General features: G+C 39.9%; 1 protein-coding gene across 1 annotated transcript in view; it reads left to right on the top strand.

Moving 5' to 3' along the window:
* The window catches only part of LOC133607569 (sodium/potassium/calcium exchanger 3-like), a 43,268-nt gene extending 25,498 nt beyond the window's left edge, over positions 1–17,770 (top strand). Inside the window, exons 3-17 of the mRNA XM_061962316.1 lie at positions 3,435–3,511; positions 3,584–3,658; positions 3,750–3,834; positions 4,001–4,104; positions 4,176–4,250; positions 4,326–4,351; positions 9,452–9,505; positions 9,601–9,743; positions 10,868–11,034; positions 15,407–15,590; positions 15,659–15,825; positions 15,901–16,015; positions 16,072–16,184; positions 16,269–16,334; positions 16,414–17,770. Coding sequence (XP_061818300.1) covers positions 3,435–3,511; positions 3,584–3,658; positions 3,750–3,834; positions 4,001–4,104; positions 4,176–4,250; positions 4,326–4,351; positions 9,452–9,505; positions 9,601–9,743; positions 10,868–11,034; positions 15,407–15,590; positions 15,659–15,825; positions 15,901–16,015; positions 16,072–16,184; positions 16,269–16,334; positions 16,414–16,524 — 1,562 coding nt within the window. The 3' untranslated portion in view covers positions 16,525–17,770. The remainder of the gene's footprint in view (positions 1–3,434; positions 3,512–3,583; positions 3,659–3,749; positions 3,835–4,000; positions 4,105–4,175; positions 4,251–4,325; positions 4,352–9,451; positions 9,506–9,600; positions 9,744–10,867; positions 11,035–15,406; positions 15,591–15,658; positions 15,826–15,900; positions 16,016–16,071; positions 16,185–16,268; positions 16,335–16,413) is intronic.
* The last annotated feature ends 1,723 nt before the right edge of the window (positions 17,771–19,493 follow it).

Below are 19,493 nucleotides of genomic sequence, written 5' to 3'. Positions count from 1 at the left end.
AATAAATACTCGCAATATGTGGCGAACAATGCAGGTAATGGGTATTTTATTTATTTGCCTCAAAAGCCTTTTGAAAAACCAACAATATTGTATATACTCACTGTAAATATACATGTAATGTAACAGGCACATTCATGATAATGTAATATTTATGTATTTTGGTCATTTTAAGCATTGGCTGCACGTTGATTTCACAGATGCATCGCAGTTTCCTGAAACACCATTACCGTATTTTTCAGACTGTAAGGCGCACTTAAAATCCTTTAATTTTCTCAAAATCGACAGTGCGCCTTATAACCTGGTGCGCCTAATCTATGTGTAAATTTTGGTTGTGCTTACTGACCTCAAAGCAATTTTGTTTGGTACAAGGTCTGATAAGTGTGATCAGGAAACAGCAGTCGCACATAAGAGATACGTGTGGACTGCAGTTTGAGGCCTGTTAAATAAATGACATAAGCAAGCAACACCAAAACGGTGTTTCATTGAGAATATAGAACATTACACACGTCGCTTCAAAATCTGTCAATGTTTTAGTGTGACTTTGGTAAGTTACGAAGACTCACCGCTTGATGGAACATGGAGCATTACGGCTACCGAAGTCAGACGTACTGTGCTTCAACATAAGGGTATTATGGTGTATGGACCCCAAAATGGCACCTATTCGGAGATATTATCTGGTGTTTTGTTTTGCACTATTATGCAAAACCAACTTTTCTTACCTATTGGTACCAGCTGATGTTTATTTGGGATCTGCATAAGTCATGAAAATCTGCGCGCGTCCACCATTGTAGTTTGCGCCAAAGTCAATAAGCTCCTTTTTCTTTATCTTCCTGTGGGGCATTCATCCTCCACGGTTGCCATTTCTAATATAAAGTAGCGTGTAGTTCTACTTTATATCTGTCAGTAAACTCGTTATAAAACGCCCTAAAAACTACCACTGCAACAAAGATGACGGGGAGAAGACGCTGTCGAAGTGGAGCCACGTAAATAAGACCGCCCACAAAACGCCGCATCCTGAAGAGACGGTCAGTAAGCGGCTTGAAGATGGTCTGTAAAACATAATAAATGCAAAATTGTGACCAAAGAACCACCATGTTGTATAGACCAAATGGGAGTGTTTGAAATGTTAAAAAAAACCCAACTTATGACCCTTTTAACGTGCGTCTTTTGTATGAAAATAGACCTCCTCATCGGCAGTGCGCTTTATAATCCGATGCGCCCAATTGTCCGAAAAATACAGTACTAATCATGGCAGACTTCATAGGCGCCAACACTTACAACTTTGGGACAAATGATGATCCAGAACCTTACAGTATCTTTTTGAGCCTGAATATATGGAGGATGAGCGGCAAGTTTTAGAAGCTAAGTTATAAGCAGATCCAGCTGAACTGAAACACTATGTAGCAGTATTGCAAGTGCTCAACAAGAAATACAAGCACAACAAAACAATCACTGTACAATGTCTACTTTCACTGGGATCAACGTTCCCTCTAAGGTGTGCGCCTGTGCAATTGCGCACTGCTCAAGCGTCCCCTGCGCACGGCAAATCTATGCCACGCACAAAATCAAATTAAAAAATAAGCGCATAACAATTTTCGACACACGACAGAGAAAACCGTTTTCGTCATCATTGTTCAAATATTGTTACGTCTGTCGAGACGCTTTGAGGTCATGAATTCCATCCATCACTTTACTTAGCGAAACTCTTTATTGTCGGCCATAAACACATCACCAAAACATTTGTAAAAAAAATTATATCTAGCAAAAGTGGTCATTTTCTGCAGTACAAACCAGACCAAAAGCAACTTTGTTATATCAACAGAAGCTGCTCGCTCTTTCTCACTTGCGCCAACACATGCACATATGGCACTTAGCCAGTGATGCGTTTACAGCCACACAAAAAGTCGGACAACTCCAACACCACATATAAAGTGTCATTCCAGGTCGTTACACTATGATTTACCAATCAAATGTGTGCTTATTCTAGTGTCATTTATTAGGAATCTTAATTTATAAATATTAATCATGAAATGCTGTTAGTATATTAAATAAATACTAATAAAAATATATTTTTTACAAACAGGAAGTTGCAGGAATGTGCACATGATCCCCTGCTTACATCTCATTGTGCAACATGTGAATGTTTTAATGGGAACTAAATGCAATGTCTGAAAGGAGTACAAATTATTTCCGAAGCAGGACCTCCACCCAGACAAACAATACAAGTACACAGTTCATGAAAAACAGTATTTTTTGTTATTGTCATTGTAAGTGGGCCTAAACACTTATATTAGAAAATAACCTCATGGAAATGACTGCTGTCATTTGACTATAATAATAAGAGAATGTTGTCTGTCTATCTGTGTTGGCCCTGCGATGAGGTGGCGACTTGTCCAGGGTGTACCCCGCCTTCCGCCCGAATGCAGCTGAGATAGGCTCCAGCGCCCCCCGTGACCCTAAAAGGGACAATCGGTAGAAAATGGATGGAGATTGAACTTGTTATTTAGTCAGGTTTGGGACAGGTGTGCTGCTGGTGTAGCCACAGTGTGCACGTGTGATGTTGCTCACATGGGCTCCACTGAATGCTCAGGGAGTTTTTGCGTTTGCTCACACACATGAAAAATTCGAGGGAACATTGCATGAAGCAGTATTGCAAGTGCTAAACAAGAAATACAAGCACAACAAAACAATCACTGTACAATGTCTACTCTACTTTCACTGGGATGCTGATTGATGGGATGTTTATATCAAGACTTGTTACCTGTTTGAATTCATCATAATCTTCCCTCGCAGGTGAAACATGCTCAGAGCAAACAAGCATCTTGTCGCATCTTCTTAGCAATGTCTACCGGTCTGTTGAATTTTATATTTGACCAACTTCTTAATTTATGGACACAACCTTCTACTAAACTGTACAAGTGCAAAGCATGGTTTATAAACTTGCACAGACTTTTAACAACGGAGGTGATGCAGCAGCATTTAAGTATGTCAATATCTGCAGTAGCTACGTTACCTCCGTGATCAAGAAGCGGTGTTGCTAGAAGTAGTTCTTTGGTGTTATCTCTTATAACAATGTCGCGAATACTTGGTTAATGAGCAGGTCACGGCATGTACATGGAGTGTTGTTGGCGGTTTTTGGATGTTTTAAAGAGGTTAATGGGCAGAATAGATGACCAGCCGTATATTACAATTTAGAATGCATTAAAAAGAGAAAAACATGTGTTGTCTCACAGAGGGATTGGCAAAAATGATTGGCAAAATTCCTCAAAAAGAGCAGTTCCCTTTTCAACCTCAATGAGCAAAGTGCCTGTTCTTAATATGAAACAATTTATTTGGAGTATCGAGGAAGAACAACTCTCTCTGTTTTCAGTGTTAGAAAATAAGTAATGCGTTTGTGTAAGCATCATACGAGTCATCATGTCTGTGCCTTGCAGCTATCCATGAGTTTCCAGAAGACATCTTCACCAAGGAGCAGAGGAAGAATGGAGCTGTCTTACTGCATGTACTCTGTGTGAGTATGACTAGATCATAATTGGATGTGTTATGTTGTCTCTATCTAACAAGGCAGTGTGTGTCCTTACAGGCTATCTACATGTTCTACGCTCTGGCCATTGTCTGTGATGACTACTTTGTCCCATCGCTTGAGAAAATTTCAGAGGTGAGGGCCAGCACTGACGTGCCTCGAGTACAAGTAGCATTTGTAATATTTTAACCAGTGTGCATGATGCTTTTTCTAACCCCTCGCTCAGAATCTACAGCTGAGTGAGGATGTTGCCGGGGCAACCTTCATGGCAGCGGGAAGCTCTGCTCCAGAGCTCTTCACCTCTCTCATTGGTGACTAGTTTGTTTTCACCTCAATGGTACATTTAAAAATAGCAACACCACAGCACTTGCATCTGCGGGTACTGCATTGCCTGCAGCATCCAGTAGATGTGAGTAGCGTAGCTTCAAAAAGCACCAAAATCCCGCTTTGCGTTACATTAACTTTTGTGTCTGCCAGGTGTCTTTATCACTAAAGGGGACGTGGGCGTGGGTACGATCGTCGGCTCGGCCGTCTTCAACATCCTGGTCATCATCGGCCTGAGTGGCATCTTCGCAGGCCAGGTCAGAAAAACGCCATCATTTCAGTAAATTTGTCGCAAGATGGCTGAACTCCAGCGTGTGCCTCCCCACAGACGATAACGTTGACGTGGTGGTCCTTATTTCGAGACTCCTCCTACTACATCCTGTCTGTGCTGACCCTCATCGTGGTGAGCTGCGAGGCTCACATCTGCGGGGACGCTTTTGTCCTTCTAATTATAATTCTCTCTTTCTGCTCTCTTAAGGTTATTTATGACGCTGTGGTCGTCTGGTGAGTCAAGCATTTCTAGAATCTCCTCTGTGGTACAAGCCTGCTCGTTATCCTTCCAAAACTCTTAATTAGCTGTGCACTTGTCAGTCAGGTCAACAATCAGTGGAGCATCAGCACGTTGTCTTATTGATTAGCGCTCTTCTTCCAAAGCCTCATTTTACCCTCATCAGGTCACCAGTGAGCTTTGCAAGTGGCCGTGTGGCAAAGTGTATGTCCTCTTTCTCAGCCGTGTTCGTGTTTTTATAGTCCTTATTGTTTGGACCAGAAGCATGCTGTGCTTTAATCACAGTGCAGATTTATGGGATACAAAATAGAATCACAGGTGCTTGGTGGCGCTCACCTTGCCGTATTTCACTGCAATTACGTGTCCTGTTTCACTTTCAGCAGACGCAATCAAAAGTCTCGCTTGCACAACCGTAAAGAGCTCTAGTAGAAGAGGTGTGTACAAAATAAAGAAGAATGTCAAGAGTGACAGGGGGAGCACACTGACAGGTCATGTAGCTAAAAAAGGCAACTTAAAGGGGAACTGCACTTTTTTTGGAATTTTGCCTATCGTTCACGATCATTATGAAAGACATGACGACAGATGATTTTTTTTTTTAAAGGGGAACATTATCACCAGACCTATGTAAGCGTCAATATATACCTTGATGTTGCAGAAAAAAGACCTTTTTTTTTTTAACCGATTTCCGAACTCTAAATGGGTGTATTTTGGCGAATTAAACGCCTTTCTAATATTCGCTCTCGGAGCGATGACGTCACAACGTGGCATCACATCGGGAAGCAATCCGCCATTTTCTCAAACACCGAGTCAAATCAGCTCTGTTATTTTCCGTTTTTTCGACTGTTTTCCGTACCTTGGAGACATCATGTCTCGTCGGTGTGTTGTCGGAGGGTGTAACAACACGAACAGGGACGGATTCAAGTTGCACCAGTGGCCCAAAGATGCGAAAGTGGCAAGAAATTGGACGTTTGTTCCGCACACTTTACCGACGAAAGCTATGCTACGACAGAGATGGCAAGAATGTGTGGATATCCTGCGACACTCAAAGCAGATGCATTTCCAACGATAAAGTCAAAGAAATCTGCCGCCAGACCCCCATTGAATCTGCCGGAGTGTGTGAGCAATTCAGGGACAAAGGGCCTCGGTAGCACGGCAAGCAATGGCGGCAGTTTGTTCCTGCAAACGAGCGAACTAAACCCCCTATAAAACCTTCCCTGGCCTGCTGACATCAACTTCAAAATTGGACAGATCAGCTTTCAGGAAAAGAGCGCGGATGAGGGTATGTCTACAGAATATATTAATTGATGAAAATTGGGCTGTCTGCACTCTCAAAGTGCATGTTGTTGCCAAATGTATTTCATTAGCTGTAAACCTAGTTCATAGTTGTTAGTTTCCTTTAATGCCAAACAAACACATACCAATCGTTGGTTAGAAGGCGATCGCCGAATTCGTCCTCGCTTTCTCCCGTGTCGCTGGCTGTCGTGTCGGTTTCGCTTGTATACGGTTCAAACCGATATGGCTCAATAGCTTCAGTTTCTTCTTCAATTTCGTTTTCGCTACCTGCCTCCACACTACAACCATCCGTTTCAATACATTCGTAATCTGTTGAATCGCTTAAGCCGCTGAAATCCGAGTCTGAATCCGAGCTAATGTCGCTATAGCTTGCTGTTCTTTCCGCCATGTTTGTTTGTGTTGGCTTCACTATGTGACGTCACAGGAAAATGGACGGGTGTTTATAACGATGGTTAAAATCAGGCACTTTGAAGCTTTTTTTAGGGATATTGCGTGATGGGTAAAATTTTGAAAAAAACTTCGAAAAATATAATAAGCCACTGGGAACTGATTCTTAATGGTTTTCAACCATTCTGAAATTGTGATAATGTTCCCCTTTAATGCATTCTCACTCGTAAATAAAAGTTTGCTTACAGCAGAGCCAATGGGAGGTCCTTTATTCCGCCCATATAACCCAATAAAAAACATCAAAAAGCGGCAACAATACTCTATAAACATTTCGTGATTTGAATATTAACCAGGTATTAATGATATTGTTATTATCAATCAATCAATCAAAGTTTATTTATATAGCCCTAAATCACAAGTGTCTAAAAGGGCTGCACAAGCCACAACAACATCCTCAGCTCAGATCCCACATCAGGGCAAGAACAAACTCAACCCAATGGGCTACAATGAGAAATCTTGGAAGGGACCGCAGATGTGGGGACCCCACCCGGGTGACCGGTGCAATGGGTGTCGAGTAGATCTAGCATAATAGTGTGAGAGTCTAGTCCATAGTGGATCTAGTTAATAGTGTGAGAGTCCAATCCATATCATAAGCGCTGACGCAGACAAACTATTTATAGCGGTGCTGTGATCCCGAGCTTGCGTGCCAATGTTGACATGATCGACTGATGAGCTGCTTCCTCGGTTCCTTGCTCGTCAAACTTTATTGTAGATCATAAATCATGCCTCTTACATGGATAGTAGAAGAACAAGGACGTATTCCAACAAGTTGGTACACTTTGACAGCCAATTCAAACACGTAAATGGGGACAAAAACGACGCGAAAAGACGCTTGGTTCCACCATCCCTTTTGTTTGTGAGGAGTATAAATCATTCTTCATCTAAACAGGACTACAAAAAGATTCTATCAGTCTACATCCTAATGACAGCAGACATTGTACAGTAAGTGATGTTTTATTATGTTTGTTGGCTCTCATGAAGTCTGCAGTGCGTAATAAACAGTGATATTAAAAAATAAAAAACAAACGTTGCAATGCGTTTTTGAAATTAATTCCAAAATGCTTGAAATTATCAAAATACGTTAATATTAAAGGTGATTATAAATGTGCGTGTTACTACATTACATACAGTCGTGGTCAAAAGTTGACATACACTTGTAAAGAACATAATGTCATGGCTGTTTTGAGTTTCCAATCATTTCTACAACTCTTATTTTTTTGTGATAGAGTGATTGGAGCACATACTTGTTGGTCACAAAAAACATTCATGAAGTTTGGTTCTTTTATGAATTTATTATGGGTCTACTGAAAATGTGACCAAATGTGCTGGGTCAAAAGTATACATACAGCAATGTTAATATTTGGTTACATGTCCCTTGGCAAGTTTCACTGCAATAAGGCGCTTTTGGTAGCCATCCACAAGCTTCTGGCAAGCTTCTGGTTGGATTTTTGACCACTTCTCTTGACAAAATTGGTGCAGTTCAGCTAAATGTGTCGGTTTTCTGACAATGACTTTGGGAAGGCCATTCTAAAACCTTAATTCTAGCCTGATTTAGCCATTCGTTTACCACTTTTGACGTGTGTTTGGGGTCATTGTCCTGTTGGAACATACAACTGCGCCCAAGACACAACCTCCGGGCTGATGATTTTAGGTTGTCCTAAAGTATTTGGAGGTAATCCTCCTTTTTCATTGTTCCATTTACTCTCTGTAAAGCACCAGTTCCACTGGCAGCAAAACAGGCCCAGAGCATAATACTACTACCACCATGCTTGACGATAGGAATGGTGTTCCTGGGATTAAAGGCCTAACATTTTCTCCTTCAAACATATTGCTGGGTATTGCTCAATTATTTTTCATCTGACCACAGAACTTTCCTCCAGAAAGTCTTATCTTTGTCCATAGGATGTCAGATGAAACAAAAATGTAGCTGTTTGGCAGCAATACCCAGCAGTGATAACCTTTTAACCTTCTAAAATTGTTCTTTGAGTGCAATAGGAAACATATGTTCATTGCATTGTAAGATTTTCTGTTAAGATAAAGCCAAAATTGAAATGTTTTCGTAGATTCCCTTTATTTGGAAAAAGTATCAAAGTATCGATTATACATTTTGGTACCGATACCAAAATATTGGTATCGGGACAACCCTACTATGAATATAATAAAACAATCACTTCCTGTACATTATCTGCTCTCACTGGGATGCCGACTGATGGGATGTTTATATATGTCCGTTTGGATGAAGAATAAAGCATAATTCAAAAATTATCTGCAAATGAGCATCTTTTCGTGTCCTCCTCACTATCTCTGGGTCCAAGTTGAATGTCAAAGTTGACCAATTTCTGGGTTTATGGCCACAAACTTCTGCTATACAAGTTAAAGGCATGATTTATAACCTAGAATGAACTTTTACCAACACAGAGGCGATGCAGCAGCTCCCTATGTCAATAGCTGCGTAAGAGTTCTCTGTGATCATGGCACTGCTTAAAGTATCACTATCCATGCATCCATTTTTTACCGCTTGACCCTTTCGGGGTCGCGGGGGACGCTGGAGTCTATCTCAGCTGCATTCGGGCAGAAGGCGGGGTAAACCCTGGACAAGTCGCCACCTCATCGCAGGGCCAACACAGATAGACAGACAACATTCGCACACTCGGGCCAATTTAGTGTTGCCAATCAACCTGTTCCCAGGTGCATGTCTTTGGAGGTGGGAGGAAGCCGGAGTACCCGGAGGGAACCCACGCAGTCACGGGGAGAACATGCAAACTCCATACAGAAAGATCCCGAGCCCCAGGATCGAACCCAGGACCTTCGTATTGTGAGGCATACGCACAAACCCGTGTTCCACCGTGCTGCCTTAAAGTATCACTAATACTTGGTTAATATGCAGGTTAAGACAAGTAAATGGAGTATCGTTGGCGGTTTTTGGAAGTTCTATTAGAGGGCTTTATGGGCGCAATAGATGAACCCCATTATCTTCATTGTTAGCCACCTTGTACTTGGCGTATTTTACAAATTAGGATGCATAAAAAAAAGTTCTGGTCTTTCATAAAGGATTGTGAATGATATGGCAAAATGTCCCCAAAATTTGGTTATTTTTAATTATGCAAGCAAATAATAACCTGTGGGTAATCATGGTCAATCCAAAAAAGCATGATTAATAACATTAAAAAAAAAAAAAAAAAGATTGACAGCATTATAAATAATAAAAATGTTTTGCAGTGATGATGATGATGAGGCAAATAACTTGTGATAAAGAATTGTAGAAAGCATCACTTCTCGTTCTGGTGAATATTTAATATTAGTCAGGTTGACATCTTTTATATTTCAATGCTTTGTTAATTGAGTTTTCTTTGCAGGTGGGAATCTCTGCTCCTCATGACCATGTATGCTATCTACATCATCATCATGAAGTAAGAGGCCACGCCCCCTCTCTTCATCCAGTTTATTGTTTTCCTGCAGCTGACTTTCACATGATGTTCATTGATGTTTTTGTTTTGCTTTGCAGGTTCAATGCTCCCCTTATGACCTTTGTGACACGTCAGTTCCGGAGCGCCAAGCCGTGTCGCGCAGCGTCAGAGGACAGCAGAGATGACAAGATGGTGGAAGATGCCTCGGCCTGCCACACCTCCATGGTGCTCCTCAACAAAGGTCAGAGTTATTCTCTTACTTGTTGCATTTTTGTAGAAAAATAATACTTGGGTTGTCTGGAGAAACTTAATGAAGCATGATGGGACCAACGTTCCCTCTAAGGTGCGCACCTGTGCAATTGCGCACTGCTCACAGCAAATCTATGCCGCGCAAAAAATAAAATCCCACTCTAAACAAAATAAACAAATAGTTTGTTTTGTATGATATTGCAATGCAACTGTGAGTAACAGGTGACAAAAGGCGGCCACAACAGATAAAAACAATGTTTTCTCAACACTGTTAAATTATTGTAATGTCCGTGGAGACACTTAAAAGGAGGACAGGAATTCCATCGGTCCCTTTATTTAGCGAAATTGTTTGTCGGCTATAACCACACCAAAACAATGTGTAAAATATTTTATCTAGCAAAAAAGCCAAAAGCAACTCTTTGTCATCTGTTATATATCAACAGCAGCCGCTTGTTCTCTCTCTCACCTGCACTAACACATACACTATGGCAATTAGCCACTGGTGCGTTTATGGCCACACAAAAAGTTGGACAACTCCAACACTACACATAAAGTGTAAATTTCAGGTTGTTTTACTATGACTCCTCAATCAGTGTGATTATTCTACTGTCATTTGTTAAGAATGTTATTTTTTGGATATTAATCATGAAATGATGTTGCAGGACTACATAATTGCTAATAAAAAATATTTATTTTACGGACAGAAAGTTAATAAACACTTCATCTCATGCAACATGTGAATGTTTTATGGGGAACTAAATGTGATCTCTGAAAGGGGTACACAATCTTTCCAAAGCAGGACCCCCACCCAGGCATAAAATACTATAGTGCATAGCTGATTAACAAAAAAAAACAATATCTAAGTGGGCCAAATCACATATATTAGAAAATAATCTCTTGAAATTGACTACTGTCACTTGATTATAATAATAAGACATTTAAATGGTTATGTCAGGTTTGAGACAAATGTGCTGCTGGTATGACCACAGTGTGCGCGTCTGTATTCCACTGAATGCTCAGGGTGTTTGTGCGATTGCTCACACACATGAAAAATTAGAGGGAACATTGGCTGGGACCATGTCTTGTGTTAACGTTCCCTCTCCGTGTGCCTTTTAGCTCAAGCTCACAACGAGGAGACCGCTCCTGTCGTCATGGTGGACGAACTTCTCATCCTCAGCCCCCACAAACTCTCCTTCTCTGAGGCCGGCCTGCGCATTATGATCACCCCTCACTTCTCACCTCGCACCAGGCTCTCCATGGCCGGACGCATGCTCATCAGTGAGGTAACACACAAAATATCATACTGCTATAAATATATACATTTTTAAATGGTCTGAAAAAGTAATCTAAAATGTGGCACAGAGGGTTTAGAGATATAGAAAATAGGCAGTGTCAAATCAACAACTCTTCTTCCAGTCACTCACACACACCTGGAGACGCACAGCCATGACACAGACACACTTGTAAAAATCAATCAAAGTTTACAGATATAGCCCTTAATCACAAATGTCTCAAAGGGCTGCAAAAGCCACACACAAAATTCCTAGTTTGTGAACCCATTCTCAAACAATGGCAATAACAACTATTTTGATTCTGACATTCTCAGCTCAGATCCCACAACAGGGCAAGAAAAAACTCAACCAAATGGGAACGTGAAACCCTGGAACCTGGTCACATTGTTATGGGAGACGCACTGCATCCTGTCAGTAAGACAGGAGTTAAACCAAGACAAGGCTAAGGCTGACATACCAATAATGCATGTTTTGATACGTTCTAATAGAATGTTATGATCAATGGTGTTGAAAGCAGCGCTAAGATCAAGTAGCAGCAACATAGATGACTCATCAGTATCCAGTTAGCAGTAGATCATTAGTCATTTTTGCAAGGGCTGTCTCTGTAGAGTGATTTGCCCTGAAACCGGACTAAAAAGGTTCACAAAGATTGTTAGATGATAAGCTTTCATTAAGCTGCTCTGCAAACATTTTTTAGAGGATTTTCTTGATAAAGGGAAGGTGGGACACCGGCCGGTAGTTTGCCATGAGGTCAGAATCGAGGTTAGGTCTTTTGAGCAGAGGATGAATAACGGCTTTTTTGAATGCTAGGGGAAAAGTGCCAGAGGAGAGTGATAAGTTAATAACATTTAACACTGATGGTCCTAATACTACAAACAGCTCCTTGATAAGTTTCCCAGGAAGTGGGTCAAGTAAACATGTTGTTTGTTTTGTTCCATTCACATGTTGCAGGAGTTCCTCAAATGTTATTTCTTCACAAAGAACGGCAATATCTGTTCGTATCTGCGTTAATAGAACTCAGTTGGAGCTGGGACACGTTCTTTAATCTCTTTTCTAATTAATTCAATTTTCTTAGTAAAGAATTTCATATGTTGTATGTATGTTCCGGGTGATGGAGTCCCTTATGACTAAGGTGTGGTGTCCGGTAGACTGGGGTGGAGGACTAGCTAAAGGGCTAAATCTGCACCTCAACCAGTTCACCGTGGCTTATAGGCCGCTTAGGGCTGCTACACACTGGGCTTGTCAGCCTGCTACAGCTAACGCTAGCAAACGTTAGGCCTGCTCTAGGAAGAGTCCTGGTGGTTCCAAACATCTTCCATTTACAAATGGAGTCCACTGTGCTCATTGGGATCTTTGAGGCAGCAGATATTTTTCTGTGCCTCTGGATAATCCTGTCTTGTAGGTCTGCAGACAATTCCTTCCACTTCATGCTTTGTTCGTGCTCTGTCAAGTGTGAGACCTTATATTGTGTGCATTTCCATATCATGTCTAATCAATCGAATTGACCACAGGTTGACTACAATTAAGCTGTAGGAACATCTAAAATGATCAGTTGAAATAGGAAGCACCTGAGCTTTTGAGCTTTATGGCGTGGGCTAATACTTATGTAGATGGGATTTCTTAGTTTTTAAATGTTTAATACATTAGCAAACATTTCTAAAAAAAAACAAAAAACATACTTTCACACATTGAAAGGACAAAATGTAATTTATTTAATTCTAAAATATAGCTGTAACATAAAATGTGGAAAAAGTGAAGCGCTGTGAATACTTTCCAGATGCACTGTAATTGAAAACCGTGACATCATTTGATCAAAAAGCCTTCAAATGGTTAAAATTAGGTAAAAAACATATGTTTGGTATCTTAAAAAAAAGAGTCCAAAATGTTTGTATCCTTTGAAAAATTCAGGACATGTGTCCTGTTTGGATATGGGGAAATGTGGAATAACTGCCAGTGTACAGAAAATCATGTAACAACAAAAAGGATGGCCAAATTGGAGCAGCAACTTACTGAAATGACCAAAAAAGTCAGCCTTTGTCTGCTGAGGGTTGAATATGATTTCACTGACATGAAATAAATAAAATGCTTGACTTTGGTCTTAATTTTTTTTTATTTATTATATTTGGGTCACTATGGTATTTTTAATAAATTCAAATCTTGAACACCAGTGAGTCAGTGTTGGCGCTAGGAATTTTCAGAATGGGGTCTCAATGACCCCATCAAGTCATAAAAATGGGGTCCCACTAATTCTGTTATATCTCACATTCTATACTGTGTTTTGGAAAAAGGTTGTCATAAATGTTACTTTTAATTCATTAAAAAAATAATACAAAAGAAAACACATTTTTATACATATGTAAATTTATTCAGTGATAAACATTCATTGACTTTCTTCTTTCCTTCATGGATCTAAACTTTACCGCTGCTGGTATTTTTTTCTATGTTTATTTAGTAAGTTGTAGGTGTATTTATTTCAGTATAAAAAGTTTTGCTTGGGTCATGAAATGATGATAATGGTGTGCCAGGGTGTACATACATTATTTAATTAACGCTTAAATCTCTTAGAGTCTACATCAACTTCAGATCTATCTGGCAATTCTAAGTTGTTTTTTTTGTTTGTTTTCTGCCCTTTTTGTCAAAGAAAACTATGTTTTTTATGGCAAACACAAAATATGCCAAATCTTCCACAAAAAATATTTTTCAAAGTGGAATATTTGATGTGAAGTAATGGGAGCCTTGGATAAGTCAATAATTCGTAATAACATTGATTTTCATTCAATATTATGTTTTGAGCAATGACAGTTTTAAAGAAAAAAAACAGCTTTGTTTTATAAGTCAACATTGAAACTTTCTCTAAATTACATTTCACCTGTAAGATTTTTTTATTCCACTTTCGTTATGTTTTTGTTTATTTTAATAGTATATTTGGAATGTGCTGTGGGCCTTTAAAACATTAGCTGTGGGCCGCAAATGGCCTCCGGGCCACAATTTTGACACCCCTGATATGGATAATAAAAAATGTAATCTGATAAGTCTATGGATAAAAAGCAGAGCCTGGTGACGTATGCGCGTTTATCATAACGCACAGTCAGCATCTTTGCTACAGTAAACAATGACGGTGATGACGTCACTTCTCCAAAAGACTCCTTTTGAACATTTCAAAAGGCACATATTTGCCCCGTTTGTTGACTTGCAAAGTATGTTTTTTGGGTGGAGGAGTCTGGTTGGGTGCTGGTTAGCTTGAAGCTAACAGCTAACCTGTCTCCATCCTTGAACGATGTGGATCCAGCGGGAGATAAAAGTGAAGTTTCCACGGACTCACAAAGACTAAAACAAATCATTTACTGAACACATGGCACAGGATGAAGTTAAAAAGGTTGACTTTACACTCACCTTAGTGAGTGGTTCTCAACCTTTTTTCAGTGATGTACACCCTGTGAATTTTTTTTTAAATTCAAGTACCCCCTAATCAGAGCAAAGCATTTTTGGTTGAAAAAAAGAAATAACGAAGTAAAATACAGCACTATGTCATCAGTTTCTGATTTATTAAATTGTATAACAGTGCAAAATATTGCTCATGTATAGTGGTCTTTCTTTAACTATTTTGAAAAAAAGATTTTTATTTATATTTATAAAGGATTTTTGAATTGTTGCTATTTTTAGAATATTTTGAAAAAATCTCACGTACCCCTTGGCATACCTTCAAGTACCCCCAGGGGTACGCGTACCCCCATTTGAGAAACACTGCCTTAGTCTATACCATGAATTGATTAACGTGGACCCCGACTTAAACAAGTTGAAAAACGTATTCGGGTGTTACCATTTAGTGGTAAATTGTACGAAATATGTACTGTACTGTGCAATCTACTAATAAAAGTTTCAATCAATCAATCAATCAATCAATACCATGAAGTCTTTCTTTTGCCAGCCCCTCGCGCTAAAGTTATCCGAGTGCAAAGTGAGGCAGTATTTGTCATTGATAAAACTTTCGGCGAAACAAAATTTAAGAAACTGTACCGGAAAGTGCATTAGTTTGAAGTCGACCAATAATTAATAATTTGACCCGGCAAATATAATCAAAACAAAACACCGGCGGAAAGCGATAATCAATGAAATTAAATAAAAAAAACAAGCAAACCGAGCGATTAAAAAAAAAAAAAATCTAATAAAAATTCCGCGTCCAGGGGACGCGCAGACTTCCGGAAATTTACGTTCTTTCTGATTTCAATGCGTAAAAACAAAAAAAAAGTGCGTTAACGCTAACACTGGTGAGTCATTAAAATAAGGTCGTCCAATTCAATAGTTAAATGTACATATTCAAAGATTATTCTTCACTTTTTTGTTAATAAAATACCCTCCTTAGAGACAGAGGCTGATCCGGAGTTCCGATGTGGGGTCCAAAGGAAGCTCCACCACCAACATTCTGAAGAGGACTGGCTCCTGTAGTTTGGAAAACGGAGGCGGGATAAGAAACACAGACTGTGGAGACAAGCCAGGGATGGAAGAAGACGAGGACTACGGGATATTCCACCCCTTCCACATCCCAGGTGAGCAAGTGTCATGGCTGACTGATTGACTTGAATAAACTAAACGTACGTGAGCGTCTGTGCCTCAGCTGGCTGCTCCGCACGAATCAAGTGGTTCATCACGTGGCCTCTGGGCCTCCTGCTCTACTGCAGCGTGCCCAACTGTGTTCTACCACGCTGGCACCGCTGGTTCATGGTCACCTTTGTGGCCTCCACACTGTGGATCGCTGTCTTCTCCTACCTCATGGTGTGGATGGTAAGTCCCACACTGGATATAAGGAACATGTAACCTGAATGAGAGCAGACATTTAGTACCACATGTCCCATGCAGGTCACCATTGTGAGTTTCACCTTAGACATCCCAGACTACATCATGGGCATCACCTTCCTGGCTGCAGGGACCAGCGTGCCCGACTGCATGGCCAGCCTCATTGTTGCCCGACAAGGTAAAATAAAAACATCTAAATTGTCCTCAGAGTCTGACATGTTTCTTTTTTGTCAGGCATGGGGGACATGGCGGTGTCCAACTCCATAGGCAGCAATATCTTTGACATCCTGCTGGGTTTGGGTTTCCCCTGGGCTTTACGCACACTTGTGGTAGATCACGGATCATCAGTAAGCAAACATTAGCTTTTTTTTTTTTTAATTCCTCCTACTGTTGTCTCCTAGCAACGCTTGTACCCTCATACTTCCCCACAGGTGTCTATCAATAACAAAGGACTGGTGTATTCTGTCATCCTGCTGCTGGCCTCTGTGTTCCTCACAGTGAGTCCACATAGCAGATGTTTCCATCGGCCATTTTAAAATCTTGTACACTTGGACTAAGAGGTACCATTCCTTTCAGGTGGCCAGCATTTATCTGAACAGCTGGAGGCTGGATCGCCGCCTTGGATTTGGCCTGTTGTTTCTCTACTCCATCTTCCTGCTCTGCTCCATCTTCTTTGGCCAGATGTGAGGCTAAGGTCAGACATTTTTTACCTACTGCCTGTCCTCTTTGCTCTAGTCAAAAAAAAAAAGGTAGTGTTTGTTTTCCTAGCTGTTTGTAGTACGTATACACACACACACACACACACACACACACACACACACACACACACACACACACACACACACACACACACACACACACACACACACACACACAGTGACCTTTTCATTAGTTTGATTTCTTACAGTGTTTGATGACATAAAGAAGGAGCAATTTAGTTATCCGAATCTTCTACATGATCCTAATTAATTTATTGGAAAAGAAACACCAGCTGTTGGTATAAATGTTGTTAACGGTACTTTATTCTGCTGTCATGCTAGCTACACCAGATTCAGCATATTGTCTGTATACGTTTATATTTGAGTGTAATATTTACAGTAGCAGTTGCCTCCATGCAGTCTGTCTGAGGCTCTGATGTCCTACAGTAAAAAGGACACCTTGAACATGTCAGCATTTCTAGACTAGAACGATTGATATGAAATGCATATTAATAGTATTGGTACATCTTTATGTACGTTCATTGACTTAGTCTTTATGTGTTTTGTTAGGATTCAATAGAAATATACAAACTTTGACTTTAGGATGTATTTTCTACACTTTGATGCTTTCTTGTTTGATTCCAAGCACTTTGGTGGAACATTTTAATTTAGCACAAACCTTCACTGCTATTTATTGTACTTGTGAGCAATAATACTGCATACTGCTGCTCCTTTTATTAATACTCAAATAATTCTAACTATTGCTTGTTTTTCTGAGGGAAAAAAGCTGCCAGACGTTGGTAGTGATATGAAATGTTCCACCAAAGGCCAGAATTGTTTGTATAAACACAATACTTTGTACTTTTATTTTATTTTTTAAATGTTCAATGACTGATTATAGATTTACAATACTGAAGCTCTGACTAATTATATTTGTGATGGTATTCATATTTAAATTAGATTATGTGAATAATTGTTCATGCATATTTCTGTGTAAAAAAAAATTATTTTGAATGTTTCACACACTCATGATTTTGTGAAAGGGAACTTCAAGTAAAGTTTTAAGAAATAAGATGCCGACTGTGTAAGCCACTGCAGCCAGAATGTTTATATGTTCAATAGTAAAAATATGTTTATTAAAATGTGATGCTGAGATAAAATATATTTTAGAATTCACATTAGGCATCAGATTATAGACTGTTAATTCTTGAGTGCAATAAAAATGTTCAACGATATTTGTTTACATTTTTTCTTTTAAAAGGATAACACGCACGATGCATGCTCATTCAAATTAAAACACTGCTGCCATCTAGTGGAGAACATCTGCAACCATGGAAGGCGTTTTTAGTAGACACGTGTACTATATCTAAGATCTATATCTATAGATATAAATATTTGTAGATCTACAAACCCCGTTTCCATATGAGTTGGGAAATTGTGTTAGATGTAAATATAAACGGAATACAATGATTTGCAAATCCTTTTCAACCCATATTCAGTTGAATATGCTACAAAGACAACATATTTGATGTTCAAACTGATAAACATTTTTTTTTTTTGCAAATAATCATTAACTTTAGAATTTGATGCCAGCAACACGTGACAAAGAAGTTGGGAAAGGTGGCAATAAATACTGATAAAGTTGAGGAATGCTCATCAAACACTTATTTGGAACATCCCACAGGTGAACAGGCAAATTGGGAACAGGTGGGTGCCATGATTGGGTATAAAAGTAGATTCCATGAAATGCTCAGTCATTCACAAACAAGGATGGGGCAAGGGTCACCACTGTCAACAAATGCGTGAGCAAATTGATGAACAGTTTAAGAAAAACCTTTCTCAACCAGCTATTGCAAGGAATTTAGGGATTTCACCATCTACGGTCCGTAATATCATCAAAAGGTTCAGAGAATCTGGAGAAATCACTGCACGTAAGCAGCTAAGCCCGTGACCTTCGATCCCTCAGGCTGTACTGCATCAACAAGTGACATCAGTGTGTAAAGGATATCACCACATGGGCTCATGAACACTTCAGAAACCCACTGTCAGTAACTACAGTTGGTCGCTACATCTGTAAGTGCAAGTTAAAACTCTCCTATACAAGGCGAAAACCGTTTATTAACAACACCCAGAAACGCAGTCTGCTTCGCTGGGCCTGAGCTCATCTAAGATGGACTGATACAAAGTGGAAAAATGTTCTGTGGTCTGACGAGTCCACATTTCAAATTGTTTTTGGAAACTGTGGACGTCGTGTCCTCCGGACCAAAGAGGAAAAGAACCATCCGGATTGTTATAGGTGCAAAGTTGAAAAGCCAGCATCTGTGATGGTATGGGGGTGTATTAGTGCCCAAGACATGGGTAACTTACACATCTGTGAAGGCGCCATTAATGCTGAAAGGTACATACAGGTTTTGGAGCAACATATGTTACCATCCAAGCAACGTTACCATGGACGCCCCTGCTTATTTCAGCAAGACAATGCCAAGCCATGTGTTACATCAACGTGGCTTCATAGTAAAAGAGTGCAGGTACTAGACTGGCCTGCCTGTAGTCCAGACCTGTCTCCCATTGAAAATGTGTGGCGCATTATGAAGCCTAAAATACCACAACGGAGACCCCGGACTGTTGAACAACTTAAGCTGTACATCAAGCAAGAACAGGAAAGAATTCCACCTGAGAAGCTTAAAAAATGTGTCTCCTCAGTTCCCAAACGTTTACTGAGTGTTGTTAAAAGGAAAGGCCATGTAACACAGTGGTGAACATGCCCTTTCTTAACTACTTTGGCACGTGTTGCAGCCATGAAATTCTAAGTTAATTATTATTTGCAAAAAAAAAATAAAGTTTATGAGTTTGAACATCAAATATCTTGTCTTTGTAGTGCATTCAATTGAATATGGGTTGAAAAGGATTTGCAAATCATTGTATTCCGTTTATATTTACATCTAACACAATTCCCCA

This window comes from Nerophis lumbriciformis, linkage group LG09 (genome assembly GCF_033978685.3).
Source record: "Nerophis lumbriciformis linkage group LG09, RoL_Nlum_v2.1, whole genome shotgun sequence".
Classification (NCBI taxonomy): domain Eukaryota; kingdom Metazoa; phylum Chordata; class Actinopteri; order Syngnathiformes; family Syngnathidae; genus Nerophis; species Nerophis lumbriciformis.
Note: the sequence above shows the minus strand (reverse complement) of the source record. Positions and strands in the feature narration are given on the sequence as shown.